This window comes from Lithobates pipiens, unplaced genomic scaffold (genome assembly GCF_037356315.1).
Source record: "Lithobates pipiens isolate NorthernLeopardFrog02 unplaced genomic scaffold, aLitPip1_a1.2 Scaffold_35, whole genome shotgun sequence".
Classification (NCBI taxonomy): Eukaryota; Metazoa; Chordata; class Amphibia; order Anura; family Ranidae; genus Lithobates; species Lithobates pipiens.
In genome coordinates, this window is record NW_027507811.1 from 8,648,611 (window position 1) to 8,668,683 (window position 20,073).

Below are 20,073 nucleotides of genomic sequence, written 5' to 3' on the forward strand. Positions count from 1 at the left end.
AGTAGGCTATCATGGCCTAGGCTTGACAGCTGAGTGGGATAGCTGGGTTCTGTCTTGACAGCTGAGTGTGCTAGCTAGCGGGGCCTGGGATTGACAACTGGATGGGCAAGATGGCTGGTTGGTCAGTTGGTCAAATGTCAAGCCAGAACCCAGCTAGCCCACTCAGCTGTCAAGCCTAGGCTAAGATAGCCTAGACATGCGTCCCTTTGTTTGTATTATCAGGCTTGTGGGGTACTATTCTATCTACTGACACCAACAATGGGGCATAATTCTTGTCACTGATACCAAAAATGTGGCATTATTCCTCCAGTTGACACCATCAAAAGGGCAAAATTCCTCCCACTGACACTAACGATGGGGCCCAATTCCTTCCATTGTCTCCAGGGATGGGGAATAATTTCTTCTATTGATACGAAGGATGGGCCACTATTTCTCCCACTGACACCAATGAAAGGACACATTCCTCACACTGACACCAATGATGGGGCAGAATTCCTTCCACTGACACTAACGATGGGGCCCAATTCCTTTCATTGACTCCAGGGATGGGGTATAATTCCTTCTATTGATACGAAGGATGGGCCACTATTCATCCCACTGACAGCAATGAAAGGACACATTCCTCACACTGACACCAACGATGGGGCACAATTCCTTCCACTGACACTAACGATGGGGCACAATTCCTTCCATTGACTTCAGGAATGGGGAATAATTCTTTCTATTGATACGAAGGATGGGCCACTATTCATCCCACTGACAGCAATGAAAGGACACGTTCCTCTCACTGACACCAACGATGGGGCAGAATTCCTTCCATTGACACCAACAATGAGGCAGAATTCCTTCCATTGACACCAACAATGAGGCAGAATTCCTTCCATTGACACCAACAATGAGGTGCTATTCCTCCAACTGAAGCAAGCAATGGGGCACTATTCCTCCTACCTGACACCAATGATGGGGGAAATGTTTACTCCCTCTGGAATCCAGGACATTTTCTACTCCCACTGGCCCCCTAAAGTCTGTCAATAAAACTGGCCCTTTGCTTAGAACATTTTGAGACCCCTGGTCTAGGCTGAGAGCATCTGCCTGTGGGCTGCTAATAATTGGCAGTTGGTTGTTCTCCACAAACAGGATGAACAGAGACAGGAAGGGGAGCAGTAGATAGGACTGGTAGATAGGACAGTGTTCCATAAAGCCCCATACACACTATCAGATTATCTGCTGAGTTTTTCCTTCAGATTTACCAAAACCATTTAATATGAGGACAAACCTTAGGAGTTTCAATGTGTATGCAATCAGGCAGGCCCTTCTACTACATGGTTTTGGTAAATCTGAAGGAAAAACTCAGCAGATAATCTGATAGTGTGTATGGGGCTTAAAGGGTGTTTATGTCATTCGCATTCTATGGCTCTATTTGCCCATCTTCTGACCCAAAGTGTAGCCTCTTCTGATGGCGAACCCTTACACCCCAGATGTTTTGGAACTACATTTCCCATGATGCTCAACTACACAGTAGAGTGCATGAGCATTTTGTGAAATGTAGTTCCAAAACATCTGGAGTGCCAAGGTTCGCCATCACTGGACTATAAGTACTTGATGGCGCCGCTCCAGGCTGAGGTGTAGAGCCTCATTGGCACTCAGGATAGTAGGGATGCCAGCGTAAGAAAAACTCATCCAGTGAGCAATGAACATTTTAGCTTGAAATCGCCACCTACCATAGCCGATCCTTGTAGTCAATGACGCTTCTCGAGCTATGCCTCCTGACATGTTTCGCCCCACATGTGATGGTTTCAAGCTAAAATGACCCGAAATAAGGTGTTACTTTTTACTTAGGAAGTGGCTTGCCGGGTGGAAATCTTATTTAGGAGGCATCTCTATAAGATCCTGGATGATTTGCCTTCTGCGAGACCTGGGAGACAACAATAGAAACCTAGTACCTTATTTTAAAAGGGTATAAAATTATCCAAATTTTTATATTAAATAGACACACTCTCAAAAATATATAATTATGGGGGGGGGGGGGGGGGGTCACCATCAAAATTGCATTAAAAAATGAAACAATATGATTTTGAAAATATTAATAATAAATTCATATATATGAGATTTAAGTGACTGAACGTGGCATGGTTGTTGGTGCCAGACGGGCTGGTCTGAGTATTTCTGGGATTTTCACGCACCACCATCTCTCGGGTTCACAGAGAATGGTGGGAAAATAGAAAATATCCAGTGAGCGGCTGTTGTGTGGAGGAAAACGCCTTGTTGATGTCAGAGGAGAATGGGGCAGACTGGTTCCAGATGATAGAAAGGCAACAGTAACTCAAATAACCTCTCATTACACCCAAGGTATGTAGAATACCATCTCTGAGCACACAACAAATCCAACCTTGAAGCAGATGGTCTACAGCAGCAGATGACCACACTGAGTGCCACTCCTGTCAGCTAAGAACAGGAAACCGAGGCTACAATTCGCACAGGCTCACCAAAATTGGACAATAGAAGATTGGAAAAATATTGGCTGGTCTGATGAGTCTGGATTTCAGATGGTGGGGTCAGAATTTGGCGCATGGATCCATCCGGCCTTGTATCACCGGTTCAGGCTGGTGGTGGGGATGTAATGGTGTGGGGGATGGGGTATCCCTGGTTCAGGCTGGTGGTGGGGGGTGTAATGGTGTGGGGGATATTTTCTTGGCAGACTTTGGACCCCTTTGTACCAATTGAGCATGGTTTAAACACCACGGCCTACCTGAGTATTGCTGCTGACCATGTCCATCCCTTTATGACGGCAGTGTCCCCATCTTCTGATGGCTCCTTCCAGCAGGATAATGCACCATGTCACAAAGCTCCAATCATCTCACCACTGGACAATGAGGTCACTTTCCTCCAATGGCCTCCACACTCACCACATCTCATCCAATAGAGCACCTTTGTGATATGATGGAACGGGAGATTCCCATCCCACCCTTTAATCCCATCATGGATGGGCAGTCGACAAATCTGCAGCAACTGCGTGATGTTATCATGTCACTATGGAGCAAAATCTCTGAGGAACATTTCCAACACCTTGTTGGATCTATGCCACCAAGAATGAAAGCAAAATGGGGGTCCAACCCACTACTAGCAAGCCCAGCCTATCAAATGCAGACATCTCAAGTCTCCCGCATTTGATGGCGGGCTCACGGACACCCGCGAGTGCGGCACGATCTCCCGGCTGAGCCTGCACTGCCATTCAGCTTGGACTAATCACAAACAGCGTGTGTCTCCCACTGTGTCATGCAACTGGAGTCTTAACTTTTCGGCGGCCGTCCACTGTAACAAAGCCCCGCCTCCTCATCCACAATAGGCGGAACACTAATTCCATTTCCCAGCATTGTCTCAGTGTTCAGGGTTCTGTCTATCATGGATGAGAACAGTTAAGACTGCAGCTGCATGACACAGTGGGAGACACCCACTGTGTGTAATCAAGGTACTGGCGAGGCTGCAGATGGGCAAAGTGAGGCTGCAGATAGGCACAATGAGGCTACAGATGGGCACAGTGAGACTGCATTGATGGTACAGTGAGGCTGCAGATGGGCACAATGAGGCTGCAGATGGGCACTTATGAGGATACAGATGGGCACAGTGAGGCTGCAGATGGGCACTGATGAGGATATAGATGGTACAGTGAGGCTGCATTGTTGGCACAGTAAGGCTGCATTGCTGACACTAATGAGGCTGCATTGATGGCTCAGTGAGGATGCATTGATGGGCACTGACGAGGCTGCATTGTTGGCACAGAGAGGCTGCATTGCTGACACTAATGAGGCTGCATTGATGGCTCAGTAAGGATGCATTGATGGGCACCGATAAGGCTGCAGAAGGGCACAGTGAGGCTGCAGATTGGCACAGTAAGGCTGCAGATGGGAACAGTGATGCTGCATTGTTGGCACTGATGAGGCTGCAGAAGGGGTCAGTGAGGCTGCGTTGATAGGTACAGTGAGGCTGCATTGATGGGCACTGATGAGGCTGCAGATGGGCACAGTGAGGGTGCAGATGGGCACTGATGAGTATACAGATGGGCACTGACGAGGCTGCATTGTTGGCGCAGTGAGGCTGCAGATGGGCACAGTGAGGCTGCAGTGTTGGCATTCATGAGGCTGAAAATGGGCACAGTGAGGCTAAATTGTTGGCACTGATGAGGCTGCAAATTGGCACAGTGAGGATGCATTGTTGGCACTGATGAGGCTGCAGCTGGGCACAGTGAGGCTGCATTGATGGGCACTGATGAGGCTGCATTGATGGGCACAGATGAGGCTACAGATGGGCATAGTGCGGCTGCAGATTGGCACAGTGAGGGTGCATTGTTGATGAGTGTGAAACAACATTATCTTTTAAAGTATTATTTTATTAGGCATTATATTATTAATTATCTTGAAAAGTATTATTTTATTATAGTATTTTATTATGAATGGGGGAATGGGGGTTGTCGGCACAGAGCGTGACCCCCCTGAAATGAGCTTGCCGCCTCCCCGAAATTAGTTTTTGCAGGTTGGGATGTCTACAAATGGCCTTAGGCACGGAACCCGGACAACAATGCAGCATCCAGGGCACTTAGCAACAATGACAAGGCCGGGTTCACATGACGAGACGTTTTTTGGGGCTGCAGTTCCTCTGAGCTCCATTAAGTGGTGATCTCATACCAAAACAGGAAGTGATGTCAGGCACAGACAGGAAGTGACGTCAGGTACCGACAGGAAGTTCCGGGTGAGAGGTGAGTCGGGAGGAAGTAGAGAGGAGACATCGCTGAAAGTGGCAGTAGAGGAGGTAATAAGATCTTGTTTTATATTTACACCCAGTAAGGAATGTTACTGGTACCAGTCACCAGACGTGTGTCCAGTATGTTCGGTGAAGCGTCTCTCTATGTTTGTTGTGTGTGGCTCTGCAGTGTTTATGACAATTGTATGCTAGCGTTGTGTCTTCTCATCTGGCAGCGGCAGTTCAGAGTTTAGGAAGGCTCCCCTCCCCCACCCCGGATCTGGTCACATGGTACAGCTGGAAGGAGAATTTCCTCTCGCTTCTGAACTGCCATTGCATCTTATGAGTACGTTTAACCTCTTGAAAACCGCCATACGTATATATCTCCTCACACATCACTAAATTACGAACAGACATATTACACCAGAGGCGATTCAGTTCGCATTGTGCGCTATACAAGTATTTCATTCATTCATTCATTCACCACCTCCTCAAACACCATCTATCCGACTCTGAGTTCATAATATTTCCTCCCTCTCGTGCCTCTTCCATTTCGTATTCTCTGTCGAGAGCAACGACACAACCATGAGTTTGGCCTCGTTCTAGGTGTGACCCTGAACTCTCTTTTCATGCCCACATCCAATCAGATGTCCAAATCTCTAAATCTTGCCGCCTCAACCTCCGCAACATCCAAGATACGCCCCTTCCTAAACAATGTCACCACCAAGCTTCCAATTCATTACCTGGTTATCTCTCTCCTCGACTACTGCAACTCCCTCCTCATTGGATTATCTTTATATAAGATATTCTCACTCAGTCCATCATGAATGCTGCTGCCAGACTCACCCACCTTACCAACCGTTCAGTGTGCTCCACACCTCTCGGCCAATCCCCCCACTGGCCTCCATTCAGTGTCCTCCACCCCTCTTGGCCAATCCCTCCACTGGCCTCCATTCAGTGTCCTCCGCCCTTCACTGCCAATCCCTCCACTGGCTTCCATCCAGTGTCCTCCACCCCTCTCGGCCAATCCCTCCACTGGCCTCCATTCAGTGTCCTCCACCCCTCTCTACCAATCCCTCCACCCCTCTCTACCGATCCCTCCACTGGCCTCCATTCAGTGTCCTCCACCCCTCTCGGCCGATCCCTCCACTGGCCTCCATTCAGTGTCCTCCACCCCTCTCGGCCGATCCCTCCACTGGCCTCCATTCAGTGTCCTCCACCCCTCTCTGCCAATCCGTCCACTGGTCTTCATTCAGTGTCCTCCACCCCCTCTCTCCCAATCCTTCAACTGGCTTCCATTCAGTGTCCTACATCCCTCTCTGCCAATCCTTCCACCCCTCTCTGCTAATCCCTCCACTGGTCTCCATTCAGTGTCCTCCACCCCTCTTTCCCAATCCTTCAACTGGCCTACATTCAGTGTCCTCCACCCCTCTCGGCCAATCCCTCCACTGGCCTCCATTCAGTGTCCTACACCCCTCTCTGCCAATCCATCCACTGGTCTCCATTCAGTGTCCTCCACCCCTCTTTCCCAATCCTTCAACTGGCTTCCATTCAGTGTCCTACATCCCTCTCTGCCAATCCTTCCACCCCTCTCGGCCAATCCCTCCACTGGTCTCCATCCAGTGTCCTCCACCCTCTCTGCCAATCCCTCCACTGACATCCATTCAGTGTCCTTCACTCCTCTCTGCCAATCCCTCCACTGGCTTCCATTCAGTGTCCTCCACCCCTCTCCGACAATCCCTCCACCCCTCTCGGCCAATCCCTTCTCTGACCTCCATTCAGTGTCCTTCACTCCTCTCTGCCAGTCCCTCCACTGGCTTCAATTCAGTGTCCTCCATCCCTCTCGACCAATCCCTCCACTGGTCTCCATTCAGTGTCCTCCACCCCTCTTTCCCAATCCTTCAACTGGCTTCCATTCAGTGTCCTACATCCCTCTCTGCTAATCCTTCCACCCCTCTCGGCCAATTCCTCCACCCCTCTCTGACAACCCTCCACCCCTCTTGGCCAATCCCTTCTCTGACCTTTATTCAGTGTCCTTCACTCCTCTCTGCCAATCCCTCCACTGGCTTCCATTAAGTGTCCTCCACCCCTCTCGGCCAATCCCTCCACTGGTTTGAATAGAATTAAAAATACTAACAAGAACTTACAAAATCATCCATAACTTTTCCCCCAGCTACATCACTAACCTCATCACAAAATACAAACTAAACTGTCCTCTCAGCTCCTCCCAAGACATCCTGCTCTTTAGCTCCATTGTCACCATCTCCCATGCTCTACTCCATCCTCTGGAACTCCTGGTCAGCGAGTGGTTATTACAGGATCATGGGGGTAGTTGTGTGGGAGATGTCTGTACAAGTGGGTATAGAGCTATGGAGGGAAATCTATACAAGTGTGACTTTGGGCTGATGGGGGAGATTTGTATTACTGGGAATGTGGGCTTATTGGGGAGGGGAATACATTATGGGGAGGGAGTAATTTATGGATATACTCTGTACACTGGCCTGTGCATGATGCACTCCTGAGCCCTGCAATCTCTGTTACCCACTCCTAACTCCTGCATTCTCTGCATTAAAAGGGTATACAGGAGGCATGAAACACAACGAACCCTAATTCTTCCAATCTACTTGTGCCAGCTCCCACTGGGGGCAGCCCGATTATTAATGCCTTGAATCACCATCCTAATACTGTACATCCAATACAATCCAAATAATTCTTCCCTATTCATCTACAGAGAAACCCACATAGATCACATGACCACATCAATGAGGATGAAGGAGGACCAGGATCACATGACCGAGAGGATACTAAACCTCACCCTGGAGATCATCTACCTGCTGACCGGAGAGGTGAGGAGGATTCTGGGAGGTCACATGACATCACTCTTATCTCTATTAATAAAACACAGACCTGACCGGAGAGGTGAGGAGGATTCTGGGAGGTCACATGACATCACTCTTATCTCTATTAATAAAACACAGACCTGACCGGAGAGGTGAGGAGGATTCTGGGAGGTCACATGACATCACTCTTATCTCTATTAATAAAACAGACCTGACCGGAGAGGTGAGGAGGATTCTGGGAGGTCACGTGACATCACTCTTATCTCTATTAATAAAACACAGACCTGACCGGAGAGGTGAGGAGGATTCTGGGATTCTAACATGATATTCCTATTGGTTCTCCAATACAGAGATTTCCTCTTGTGAAGTCCGGTGATCATATGACCGTCACAGTGCCTCCATGTGACTCCCTAAAACCTGAGAGACACAACATGGAGAAGATTCTAGAAGTCACCAAGAAGATGATGGAGCTGCTGACAGGAGAGGTGAGGAGGATTCTGGGAATTCTGGGACATTATCCAGTAACAGACAAGGGATGTGTCTGGATGGTGACTGTATCATTGTGTGTGTCAGGTTCCTATAAGGTGTCAGGATGTCACTGTCTATTTCTCCATGGAGGAGTGGGAGTATTTAGAAGGACACAAGGATCTCTACAAGGACGTCATGATGGAGAATCAGCCGCCCCTCACATCACCGGGTAAGAGGAGACTTTATTGTAAAGGAGAGAGCAGTACGGAGGCTCCACCTAGATCCCCCATCATCTGATAAACACATAGAAACAATGTATTCAGTCAGTGTGTGTGTTTCCTACAGATGGATCCAGTAATGGGAACCCACCAGAGAGATGTCCTCTGTATTCCCGGGATTCCACACAGGAAGAGCACAACTATGCACTGCATGATCAGGTAGATGATTGACTATTATTGGTAGTGGTGATTTATTCATAAGCATATTTGTTACAATGAATGTTTTATTATATATTTAGAGTGGAAATCTTAGAGATAGTATAAATGTGAAAGAAGAGTGCACAGAGGAGGATGAGGAGTTTGGTGTGATGATGGCGTTTTCAGGGGGACACACAGATGTCACAATGGAGCCAACTAATAGCCCACTAGAGAGATTTCCCCGTCCTCTGGATTCTACACAGGAAGGTCACACCATCCCCCACCATCATCAGGTAGATGAGGAACAATCACTGATAGTATCATTAGGATCTGTACATTATCTGCATTGTTACCATTGATGTCATTTTTATTATATATTCAGAGTGGAAACCTGAGAGATCCTAATGTTGAGGTCAAAGAAGAGATAAAAGAGGAGGATGGGGTGATGAAGGAGTCAGGGACTCCAAAAGGGCATAAAGACCTGTACCAGGACACCACAGAGGAGTCATCCAGCTACAGCAACCCTCCAGAGAGATGTCCCCGTCGGCTGTATTCCCGGGATTCCACACAGGAAGGCCACAACTACACAAAACTTTATCAGGTAGATGAGGAACAGTTATTGACAGTTATGATTTATATACAAGAATGTTTGTTACAATGAATGTTTTATTATATATTCAGAGGGGAAAACTCCAGGATAGTATCAATATAAAAGAAGAGTATATCGAGGAGGATGGGAAGTATGGTGTGATGAAGAAATTTCCAGAAGGACACAAGGATATGATGGAGCCACCTAATACCAGAAACCCACCAGAGAGATGTCCCCGTCCTCTGTATTCCCGGGATTCCACACAGGAAGGTCACCCCATCCCCCACCATCATCAGGTAGGTGGAGTTGAGGGTCGGGAACATAAAGTGATTGAACACTCTGACATGTGGAGATGATGTGTGGACTCTACAAGATGATATTTTCTATGTGATCTCACATCATAAATACTTCTATGTTACAGATGTTATTTTCTGCCATTCTGTTGGTTTAGGGTGAAGATCCGATGAACATAAAAACTGAGTGTGAAGTGGAGGAGGAGTTTGTATGGGATGATCAGCAATATACGGAGGAGGCTGGAATGACGAGGACATTCATAGAGGAGGACACTCCTACAGAGATCAGCACAGGTGACCCATCATATATTCTTCTCTTATCTCTGCTCTGTTACTGGTCACTGATTGGTCCAGAGTAGGGCGGGAGCTGAGTGATATCAGCCAATAATAGGTTGATAATGGTCCCCTGAGACCCGTCCTGAGGTTCAGCTGGCAGTATTAGGTTGTGTCACTCCTAGTTTAATTAGCATAGACATGATAACACAAATTGTTTGCCTATGGTCCCTTGTTCTTTGCTAAAAGGTCTACAAGTTTGAACTTTGACCCTCTTGTTTATCAGAGGTCACATGACCCAGTGCCTAGGCTTGTGGTTGTGTAAAGACCATGCCCCTCCCAGTCCCCATTGGTTCCTGCTCTTCTGACAAGGCTGTGTAAATGTAGAACTGATCTGGGAGGAGGACCAGAAGCCCTTTGACTCATTAACCATCTAATTTCTCTTCTTTTAGGACACACCATGGAGATACCCTCACAGGATCGTCTCACTGTATTTATAGTTTGTAAAATGGCAGATGAGGACTCCATGCGACGTTGTGCCACAGAAAAGACACTAAGCTCAGCTATGGGTGGTGGACTTCACAGTGTGGATAGACCATGGAATCCCTTCGAGCAACCTCGTACTGTGAGGGATGGTGTCGGAATTCAGGGGGAGAAGACATTTCCCTGTCCTGAATGTGGGGAAAGTTTTAGTTCTGATTTAACTTTCTCTGTACATCTGAAATCCCACCAGGAGGAGACGTCGTATTCCTGTCCCGAGTGCGGGAAATGTTTTTCACGAAAGTCCAATCTTGCCATACATCAGAGATTGCATACAAAGGAGAAGCCACATTCCTGCCCTGAGTGCGGGAAACATTTTTCAAGGAAGGCCCATCTTTACACTCATCAGAGAATGCACGTGGGCGAGAAGTCGTATTCCTGCCCCGAATGCGGGAAGTGTTTTTTACAGAAGTCTTGTCTTGTCAGACACCATAGATTGCACACGGGCGAAAAGGTGTATTTCTGTGCCGAGTGCGGGAAATGTTTTCCGTGCAATTCAGACCTTGTTGCACATCAGAGGTCTCACACGGGTGAGAAGCCGTATTCCTGCCCTGAGTGCGGGAGATGTTTTTCAAAGAAGTCCCATATTTACACGCATCAGAGAATGCACACGGGTGAGAGGCCGTATGTGTGCAGTGAGTGCGGGAAAGGTTTCTCACAGAAGTCCAATCTCACCGCACACCAGGTGCGGCACGCCCGGGAAAAGATCTTTCCCTGACCTGAGTGTGGGAATTTTTTGGAAAGAAATCGACATTTTGTCTCACAAGGGGAGAGTGCCCGTGCGGACAACAATACGCAGCAAATTTAGACCTTGTTATACATCAAGTATCCCGCACAGGGAAGTAGTGATGCGAGAACTGTCTTGGGTTCAGTTCTTTGAAGGATCTGCAAGCCCAGCCTGAAGGCTGCAGATCCCAAACCTAGCACCCAAAACCCTGTGCTGTCTATGGGAGCCAACTCTTGTATATTTTTTGCCTTCTTCAAGGTCAATTTGTAAGCTTTAGGTAAAAGAAAAAAGTGCACGGGTGTCCATGTGGTAAAAAATGTTACCACTCAGAGGCAAGCAGCTGGTTTAATGCAGTTAAAGGGCAAAATAAAGCGCACAATTACATTAAATTAATTGCTTGGGCGATGCCTCAATCCTGTATATGAAGCTGTGGACCTGTTGGATGTACTCCAGCAATGGTGACATAGAAACTCAATTTAGTGCTGCTAAGTGATCCCAGGTGACGTCATTGACCACATATGGCCATGACCATGTATGGTCAATGATATCAGGCAGGATCCCCAGCTGTTTTTTGTTTTTTTTAACATTCACCAGTCAGGGAGCTTTCATTTGTGGTGGGAGTGCAGTGGTAGAGGATTGCCGTGGTGAAGGTTGCTAGGGCATTGTTGCTCGATCTATATGTCTAGGTGATACGGGTAAAAATATTTGTCTATTTTAATATTGTTTATTTTTAATAAATGTTTGTTTGAGAGTGTCTTGGTGTTCATGTGTTTAAATATGTTCCTTTTTTGTGAAAGGGTAACAAGGAACTCCTTTTCTCATTTACATAAGAGGGAGGGTTGGATGTCAAGAGGCACCCCCTCATCTTAAACAGCCATCAAAATTCCATTAAGTCCCTCACCATTTGCAGACCCCATCCTCAGCCAGGCCAAAGATGTGGAGATGAGGCCTTTTCCACCATCAACATGGCGAAAAGGTGTCTTGCCAGGTGGGGCCTCATAGCAAGGTACCTTCCCAATGTTCAAGGCCCTGGCCTCACTCTGGAAGCATACCAGGCCTGATTCCCTACAGAAAAAAAAAGTATGGGTGTCACATACCTGGTGCAGCTCAAGCTGGAGAGGGGGCTTCTCTTGCACTTCTTGCCCAACACCCCTGGTAGTGATGTCAGGTCTCCATTCAGTGTCCTCCACCCCTCTCTGCCAATCCCTCCACTTGCTTTCATTCAGTGCCCCCCCCCCCCTGTCAAATCCCTCCAGTTGCCTCCATTCAGTTTCCTCCACCTTTCTCTGCCAATCCCTCCACTGGTCTCCCTTCAGTGTCCTCCACCCTTCACTGCCAATCCATCCACTGGCTTCCATTCAATGTCCTCCACCCTTCACCGCCAATCCCTCCACTGGCTTTTAATCAGTGTCCTCCATCCCGCTATGTCAATCCCTCTGCTGGTCTCCCTTCTGTGTCCTGCAACCCCTCTCTGCCAATCCCTCCACTGGCTTCCATCCAGTGTCCTCCACCCCTCTCTGCCAATCTCTCCATGTCAGAAACCATGAAACAGACTGAGACAGAAGTACAATCAAATCACACTTGTTTATTAATAAAAAATAAAAAGGTAAATAGAAAAAAGCGTAGTCAAGCATAGCCAGAGTCCAGTAGCCAGATCGGGTAGTCAGCCAGGCCAGAAGTCAGGGATCCAAGGAGAGCAACTGCAAGCAGGATAAGAAGCCAGGAGGGATGTCAGCAAGCCAGTCTTGAACAAACAGCAGGAGATGGTTCCTTATGATGTGACCAACGCGAAGGCAAAGGAAAAAGTGAACTGGAAGGCTTTAAATAGGCAGGTCAGACGAGCATCATCGGGAGCAGCTGGTAACTGTGGAAAGAGAAGAGAGCTGGCAATTAGCCGACAGCTAAGCTGCCAGCCCAGAGGAGGAAGGGCTAAGCCAGCCCTGACAGTACCCCCCCTCACTGACCCCTCTCTCTTAGGGGGCCACCGGGCTTGAGGGGAAACCGTCTATGGAACTTGTGGAGGAGGACAGGGGCATGCACGTCAGAGGATGAAACCCAGGAGCGTTCCTCTGGACCATACCCCTTCCAATGCACCAGGTACTGTATGCGCCCACGGAACCTACGGGAGTCAACAATGGATTGTACCTCATACTCCTCATGGTTCTCAACCTGAATAGGGTGAGGATGTGGCACCGAGGTGGTAAATCGGTTGCAGACCAATGGTTTCAATAAGGAGACATGAAACACATTTGAGATGCGCAAACTAGGAGGAAGGTCCAACGCATAAGCTACTGGGTTAATCCTGCGAAGGATACGGAAAGGCCCAATAAACCGAGGTGCAAACTTCAGTGAGGGAACACGAAGCCGGAGGTTGCGAGATGATAGCCAGACCCTGTCCCCAACCTGGTAGGAAGGCGCATGCAGGCTTCTGCGGTCAGCATGGAGTCTGTACCTATCATTAGCATGACGCAAAGCCTCCTGGACTTGTACCCAAGTGGAACGAAGACCACGGAGATGCTCCTCTAACGCAGGAATACTCTGTGGAACAAACAAGTCAGGCAACATGGCAGGTTGGAAACCATAATTCGCCATAAATGGAGATAATCGGGAGGCAGAATTCAAGGCACTGTTGTGAGCAAACTCTGCCCAAGGTAATAGGTCAGACCAGTTGTTATGATGGTCAGAAATATAGCAACGTAGGAATTGCTCCAAGGACTGATTGGCTCGTTCTGCAGCCCCATTAGACTGCAGGTGATATGCAGCAGAGAATGCAAGCTGGATTCCCAACTGTGCACAAAAGGCTCACCAGAACCGGGAGACAAACTGACTGCCCCTATCCGAGACAATCACCTTGGGTAGCCCATGTAAGCGAAAGATCTCCCGAGCAAAAATGGAAGCCAGTCCCTTAGGGGTGGGCAACTTCTTAAGTGGAATGCAATGACACATCTTTGAGAACTGGTCAACCACCATAAGAATAACAGTGTTGCCTTGGGAGTTGGGCAATTCCACAATGAAATCCATAGACAGGTGAGTCCAGGGCCTCTCTCCATTGGGTATGGGTTGTAGGAGGCCCACTGGAAGGTGTCATGGAGTCTTACTCTGAGCACACGCAGGACAGGCAGCTACGAAGGCAGTAACATCAGCCCGTAGACTAGGCCACCAAAATTGTTGGGAGATGGCCCAAATGAGTTGATTCTTCCCAGGATGGCCAGCTGCCTTGGGAGAATGGTAAATCTGGAGCACTGCAGTACGGAGACTCTCTGGGACAAAGCAGCGGTCACAAGGTTTATCAGGAAGAGTATGGACCTGAGCAGCAAGAATTTTGTCACCCAAAGGAGAAGTAAGACTGGTGCGAACCGTAGCCAAGATACGATAGGAACCGGAACCCACTCCGACTTGGAAGTGGAGGAAAATTGTCGTGACAAGGCATCAGCCCTTACATTCTTAGTATCGGGTAAGAATGAGACAATGTAATTTAAAGCTTGACAAGAAAAGAGCCCGTCGCGCCCTTCTGGGAGAGAGTCGCTTAGCCACAGACAAGAATGTAAGATTCTTATGGTCAGTAAGAATAAGAACGGGCACAGTGGTACCTTCAAGGAGATGTCTCCATTCTTTCAGGGCTAAAATGATCGCCAACAGCTCTCTGTCACCAATCTCATAATTGCACTCAGCAGGTGACAATTTCTTGGAAAAGTAACCACACGGATGCATAGCACTCTCAGAGTTAGGACGTTGAGACGGAAGGGTGCCAACTCCAGTCTCAGAAGCATCAACTTCTAGGATAAAAGGCAACATAGGATCAGGATGTGCCAACACAGGAGTAGAAACAAAAGCAGCCTTGAGAGTCTCAAAGGCCTTAATGGACTCCGGAGACCAACTCTGTGTGTTACCGTCCTTTCTGGTCATATCAGTCAGAGGCTTGACCAGAGACAAGAAGTTACAAATAAACTTCCGATAGTAGTTGGCAAAGCCCAGGAAATGCTGCAGAGGACGTAAACCCATGGGTCGAGGCCACTGTAGGACTGCCAACAGTTTCTCTGGGTCCATCGAAAAACCAGCAATGGAAATGACATAACCCAGGAACGTAACCTGTTCACGATGGAACTCGCACGTCTCCAGTTTACAATAGAGATTGTTCTCTCTTCGTTTCTGAAGTACACGACAGACATCTGTGTGGTGGCTCTTCAGGGACTTGGAAAATATGAGGATATCATCGAGATAAACCACCACACACAATTGCAACAAATCTCGGAGGACATCGTTAATAAATTCCTGGAAAACTGCCGGGGCGTTAAAAAGGCCAAAAGGCATTACCAGGTATTTATAATGGCCTGTTCTGGTATTAAACGCAGTTTTCCACTCGTCGCCCTCCTTAATGCGCATGAGATTGTATGCCCCTCTCAGATCAAGCTTTGTAAAAAACGTTGCTCCCTTGAGGCGATCAAATAACTGTAATCAATGGAATCGGGTAGGCATTCTTAATCGTGACACAATTGAGACCCCTATAATCTATACAAGGTCTCAGTTCACCGCTCTTCTTTTTCACAAAGAAGAAACCAGCACCAGAAGGAGACGAGGATTTGCGGATGAAACCTCGAGAAAGTGCGTCAGCAACATACTCCTCCATGGCCTTATCCTCTAAGAACGACAAAGGGTAAACCCGGCCACGAGGAGGTATGGCACCAGGTTGAAGGTCAATTGCGCAATCATAAGACCGGTGTGGAGGCAAACTACCAGTTTGACCTTTATCAAAGACATCGCCAAAATCACGGTACTCCTCCGGCAGGGAGGGGAGTGAAGCGGTGCACAGGACCTTGGATACCTTTAGGAAGCATGTCTCACTGCATTGTGGTGACCAGGAGAGAACCTCAGCACGGAGCCAATCAAAAGAGGGGTTGTGCCTCTGTAACCAAGAATAACCAATAACCAGCGGAAATTTGGGTGAGGAAATAACTTGGAATTGGATTATATCATGGTGAAGAGCCCCTACGGCCATGGACAATGGAACCGTATCATGAGTCACATGGGCAGGCTGTAAAGGTCTCCCGTCAAGAGCCTCAATGGCAAGTGGAGTGTCACGCAGCTTCAGCGGAATCGAGTGCTGCGAAACAAATGCAGCGTCAATGAACAGGCCTGCAGCCGATTAGAGCCTGTATCTCGATGGATGACTCAGCCCAAGAAAGGGTGACCAAAACCAGGGGCTTATCCTTCTGGATAACTGGGGATGAAAAAAACGCCACCTAAGGTCTGTCCATGACAGGACCTCAAGGTTCGGGCGTTCCCTGGACGGGTGGGACAAGACTTCAAAAATTGACCTGCCTGGCCACAATAAAGGCACAAGCTCTCCCTCCTCCTAAAGGCTCTCTCATCCGCAGAGAAACGCGTGACGCCCAGGTGCATGGGTTCATCTTCACTGACCAACTCGTACCAGGAGGCATGGGTGGGACTACAAAGCTCGGAAGCAAACGTACAGGAGGCTTCCGCAAGCGCTCCTCAAGAGAAAGTCTTTCTCTGAGTCTGGAGTCAATGAGGATGGCAAACGAGATCAAGCTCTCCAGCTCAGTGGGTATATCTCGGGCTGCTATCTCATCCTTGATGGAATCCGAGAGACCATGAGAAAAAGCAGCCACGAGGGCCTCATTGTTCCAAGCAACCTCTGCTGCCAGAGTACAGAATTCAATGGCGTATTCGGGAACAGTTCTCGTACTCTGTTTGATGGACATGAGGCACTTGGCAGCAGAAGCGGAGCGTGCGGGAATGTCAAAAACCTTTTTAATTCAATCTTATTTTTATTGAGATAAAGAAGCAAGATAGGAGGAGGAGAAAAAAAAAAAATACAGAATATTCCAACATATTCGTTTTACATTGTTACATAAACATAAAAAAGAAACCACAGAGAAATCCACTCTACCACAGTGGTGTCGAACTGTCTCGAGGTTAAAGTGTTTGTTTTGAGCTTCGATTTAGGTAGTATGGTAAGAGAGCCTGTAGTCCTACCATGATTAGTCTAAGTTAAAGTGGGTGTGTGTGCACCACTATCCTCGCAGCGGGTGTTGCCCACTCATTACAGGTAGACTAGGGCTATTGTGTTCATTCTGACAACGTTCACTCTGGGGGGGAAGCTCTGTATGTTCCACCATGCTGGTCTAATGAGACTAGAGGTCATAACTTAAGTAATCGGGTATTACTGCAACTTGTATAGGGGAGGGAAGAAAGGGGGAAGAGAGTGAGGAAAGAGGGGTCAGGACAGTAAAGAGCGTAGGGATCAAAAGATATACATTCCACCCTGATCACACAGGTGTATTGGTAGAGTCCTCTGTGGCCCATGAGATAAACTCTGAGGAATATCGAAACATCGACCATGAGGTCCAGGTCTTAGAGAATTGTTCCTCCCTACCCGTTTCCTGCGACAACATTCTTTCCAAAGTATTAATTCGGTTCACTTCAATTGCCCAATCCCCCAGGGAAGGCATGCTCGTTGACTTCCAATGTCTGGGCAACACCGTTCTAGCAGCCGCCAAAAAGTGACGCAGAACGTCTTTTTTGACTGACTTAAGCGGTCCCGGGAGCAGAGATAGCAGAGCCATCTCAGCAGAGGGTGCGATGGAGGTCGCCATGAGTTTGCAGTACAAGTCAAGGATCTTTTGCCAGAACTGCCTCACAGGGGGGCATGCCCACCAAATGTGAAGTAAGGTTCCTTTAGATGACAAGCAACGCCAGCAAGTATCCGGAAGTGTCGAGTTGATTCGGTGCAAAGTCGAAGGGCATCTGTACCAGCGGGTCAACAGCTTGAACCCCTTTTCTTGAGAATTGGAGGCTATGGACATTTTGTGGGTCAGTATAAAGCACTTTTGCCAGTCTACAGGCGAGATGGAGTGGCCCAGGTCTTCCTCCCATGCCTGTGTGTATGGGGGAAGGTCAGGATTGTAAGCCCCATGTAAGAGGGAATATAATTGAGAGACTACATGTGTAGGAGGGGTGGCCTGGAGCAGCATGCCCTCCAAGTCTGTTAAGTCAGCGAGTACATTAGGTAACGAAGGGAAAGTGCGAATGAAGGAAATCACTTGTTGTCTCTGCAGCCAGTGCGTAGAGGCATGAGAAGATGGGTCAGAGGGAATGTCATGAGTCAGAGAGGGGTCTGAACGTAGGACTTGGGCAAGTCGTCTGTGGTCCTCCTTACACCAAGGTCCAAAACTCGCTCCCTGTAGGGCCGGCGGAAAAGCCGGAGTTCCAAACAGTGGAGCCATGGGTCCCTGCATGGGAGATAGGGTCCTGGAGGAATTAATTCGGGTCCAGATTTGTATGGTTTGTCGGGTGAGGTCGCTCAGTTGTACCTCTCCTTTCAGGAATTCAGTAGGTGTCCACGGCAATGCACAGAGATCTATTGGGTTAATATGGCTCTCTATCTGTACCCATAATTTGGAGGAGGAATGATGGAACCAGTTAAGTATGCGCGTGAGCACAGCTGCTCTATAATATAAGGAGGCATCCGGGGCTCCTGCTCCACCACGAATCTTGGGGAGTGATAAGGTCTCGTAGCGTATCCGGGGACGAGCCCCTCCCCAAATAAAGGAGGAGAATAGTTGGCGGAGCTTCCTGAAGAACCAGGAGGGTATGGAAATGGGAATTGTTTGGAACAAATAGAGAAACCGAGGGATTACGTCCATTTTTAGGGCATTTACTCTGCCTAGCCACGATAGGCATTTCTTTGCATAGTTTGAGAGATCCGTCTTGGTTCTAAGCAGCAGGGGTGCATAATTCAAAGAGAATAGATGGGACCTTTCCGTTGGTATTTGAATTCCTAGGTAGCGGATGGAGGTAGAGCCTGTTTTAAATGGGTACCTAGCGGATATCTGGCGGAGGACCTCCTGGGAGAGTGAGATGTTCAGAATTTCTGATTTAGTATGATTTACTTTGAAATTGCTCAGCATGCCAAACCTCGTGAATTCCTGCATTATATGTGGTAAGGATAGGTGTGGTTGGGTTACAAACAATAGCAAGTCATCCGCGAAGAGCGCCAGCTTAGAATGAATGGGGCCTATCGATACACCTGAGATGTTGGGGTTATTGCGTAAGGCTATTGCTAGGTGTTCCATGACAAGGACATATAGAAGGGGAGATAAAGGACAGCCCTGTCGTGTCCCATTTTTAATGGTAAATGTAGGTGACAGTGAGCCATTTACCCGAATTCTAGCGGAAGGGGAGGAGTAAAGGGCCATAATTCGGGATAACATTTTGGGACCCAGGCCTATCTGTTGCAGAGACATCCGAAGGAATTGCCAGTCAACCCGGTCGAATGCCTTTTCTGCATCGACCGTCAAAAGGCATAGAGGGATTTTGTGGGTGCGGGCGTAGTCAGTAAGAAGCAGGGTTTTCAGGGTGTTATCCCTTGCCTCGCGGCCACTTACAAAACCCACCTGGTCCAGATGTATAAGGCGGGGGAGTAGCGGTTGTACTCTAGTAGCTAATATTTTGGCATATATTTTCAAATCCACTCCAATCAATGATATGGGCCTATAATTTGCACACAAGGTAGGGTCTTTGTCTGGTTTGGGGATAATGGCGATGTGGGCTTCAAGCGTTTGTGGAGGAAACGCTGAGCCTTCTGATAGAGAGTTAAACACCTTAGCCATAAAGGGGGTCAGTAGAGGAGCAAATGTTTTGTAGAATTTAGGGGTAAAACCGTCGGGTCCTGGGCTTTTACCTGAAGGAGTGGCCGCTATTGCTCCCACTACCTCGTCCGCTGTGATTACTCTCTCTAGCTCTTCTGCAGTATCGCCATCTAATATAGGGAGCTCAGTTTCCTCGATATAGGACTGGCCATCGGGCGCAGGAGTGTGGGATGGGCTAGACGGGATACCGGTCGGTAGGTTGTACAGTGTCTGATAGAAATCCCTGAATGTTTGTGATATCTTGGAGGGCTCATTAAGCATTTCTCCAGAAGGGGCCCGAATATGAGGTATAAATGTGGAAGGCGTGCTTGGATGGAGGGTGCGGGCCAACGGCCTACCACATTTATCTCGAAATCGGTACTGATGTAAAGCAAGTCTGTCCGCATAAGTACGAGCTGAGGCCTCGTATAGCTCCCTGAGTTGGGATCGGGCCAGTGAAACCTCTGTCAAAGTCACAAGCGTAGGGGCTCGTTTATGCTGGGTCTCAAGGTCCCGAAGCTTTTGTGTTGCTGAGGTTA

At 48.1% G+C, this 20,073-nt stretch overlaps 1 protein-coding gene across 1 annotated transcript; it reads left to right on the forward strand.

The window, feature by feature from the left end:
* The first annotated feature begins 4,360 nt into the window (after positions 1 to 4,360).
* Positions 4,361 to 9,424, forward strand: LOC143955872 (uncharacterized). The gene is made up of 7 exons (XM_077465991.1): positions 4,361 to 4,806; positions 7,469 to 7,583; positions 7,928 to 8,274; positions 8,391 to 8,482; positions 8,563 to 8,754; positions 8,844 to 9,062; positions 9,143 to 9,424. Exons 3-7 carry the CDS (start codon positions 8,190 to 8,192, stop codon positions 9,404 to 9,406), a joined length of 852 nt encoding a protein of 283 aa, XP_077322117.1. The 5' UTR covers positions 4,361 to 4,806; positions 7,469 to 7,583; positions 7,928 to 8,189; the 3' UTR covers positions 9,407 to 9,424.
* Positions 9,425 to 20,073: the final 10,649 nt, after the last annotated feature.

Bases quoted from the DNA above. Each gene is read 5' to 3' on its own strand.
- LOC143955872 (XM_077465991.1), top strand. From the start codon at position 8,190: ATGGAGGAGTGGGAGTATTTAGAAGGACACAAGGATCTCTACAAGGAC. The intron at 8,275-8,390 runs GTAAGAGGAGAC...TGTTTCCTACAG, and splicing joins GCCGCCCCTCACATCACCGG to ATGGATCCAGTAATGGGAAC. The intron at 8,483-8,562 runs GTAGATGATTGA...TTATATATTTAG, and splicing joins ACTATGCACTGCATGATCAG to AGTGGAAATCTTAGAGATAG.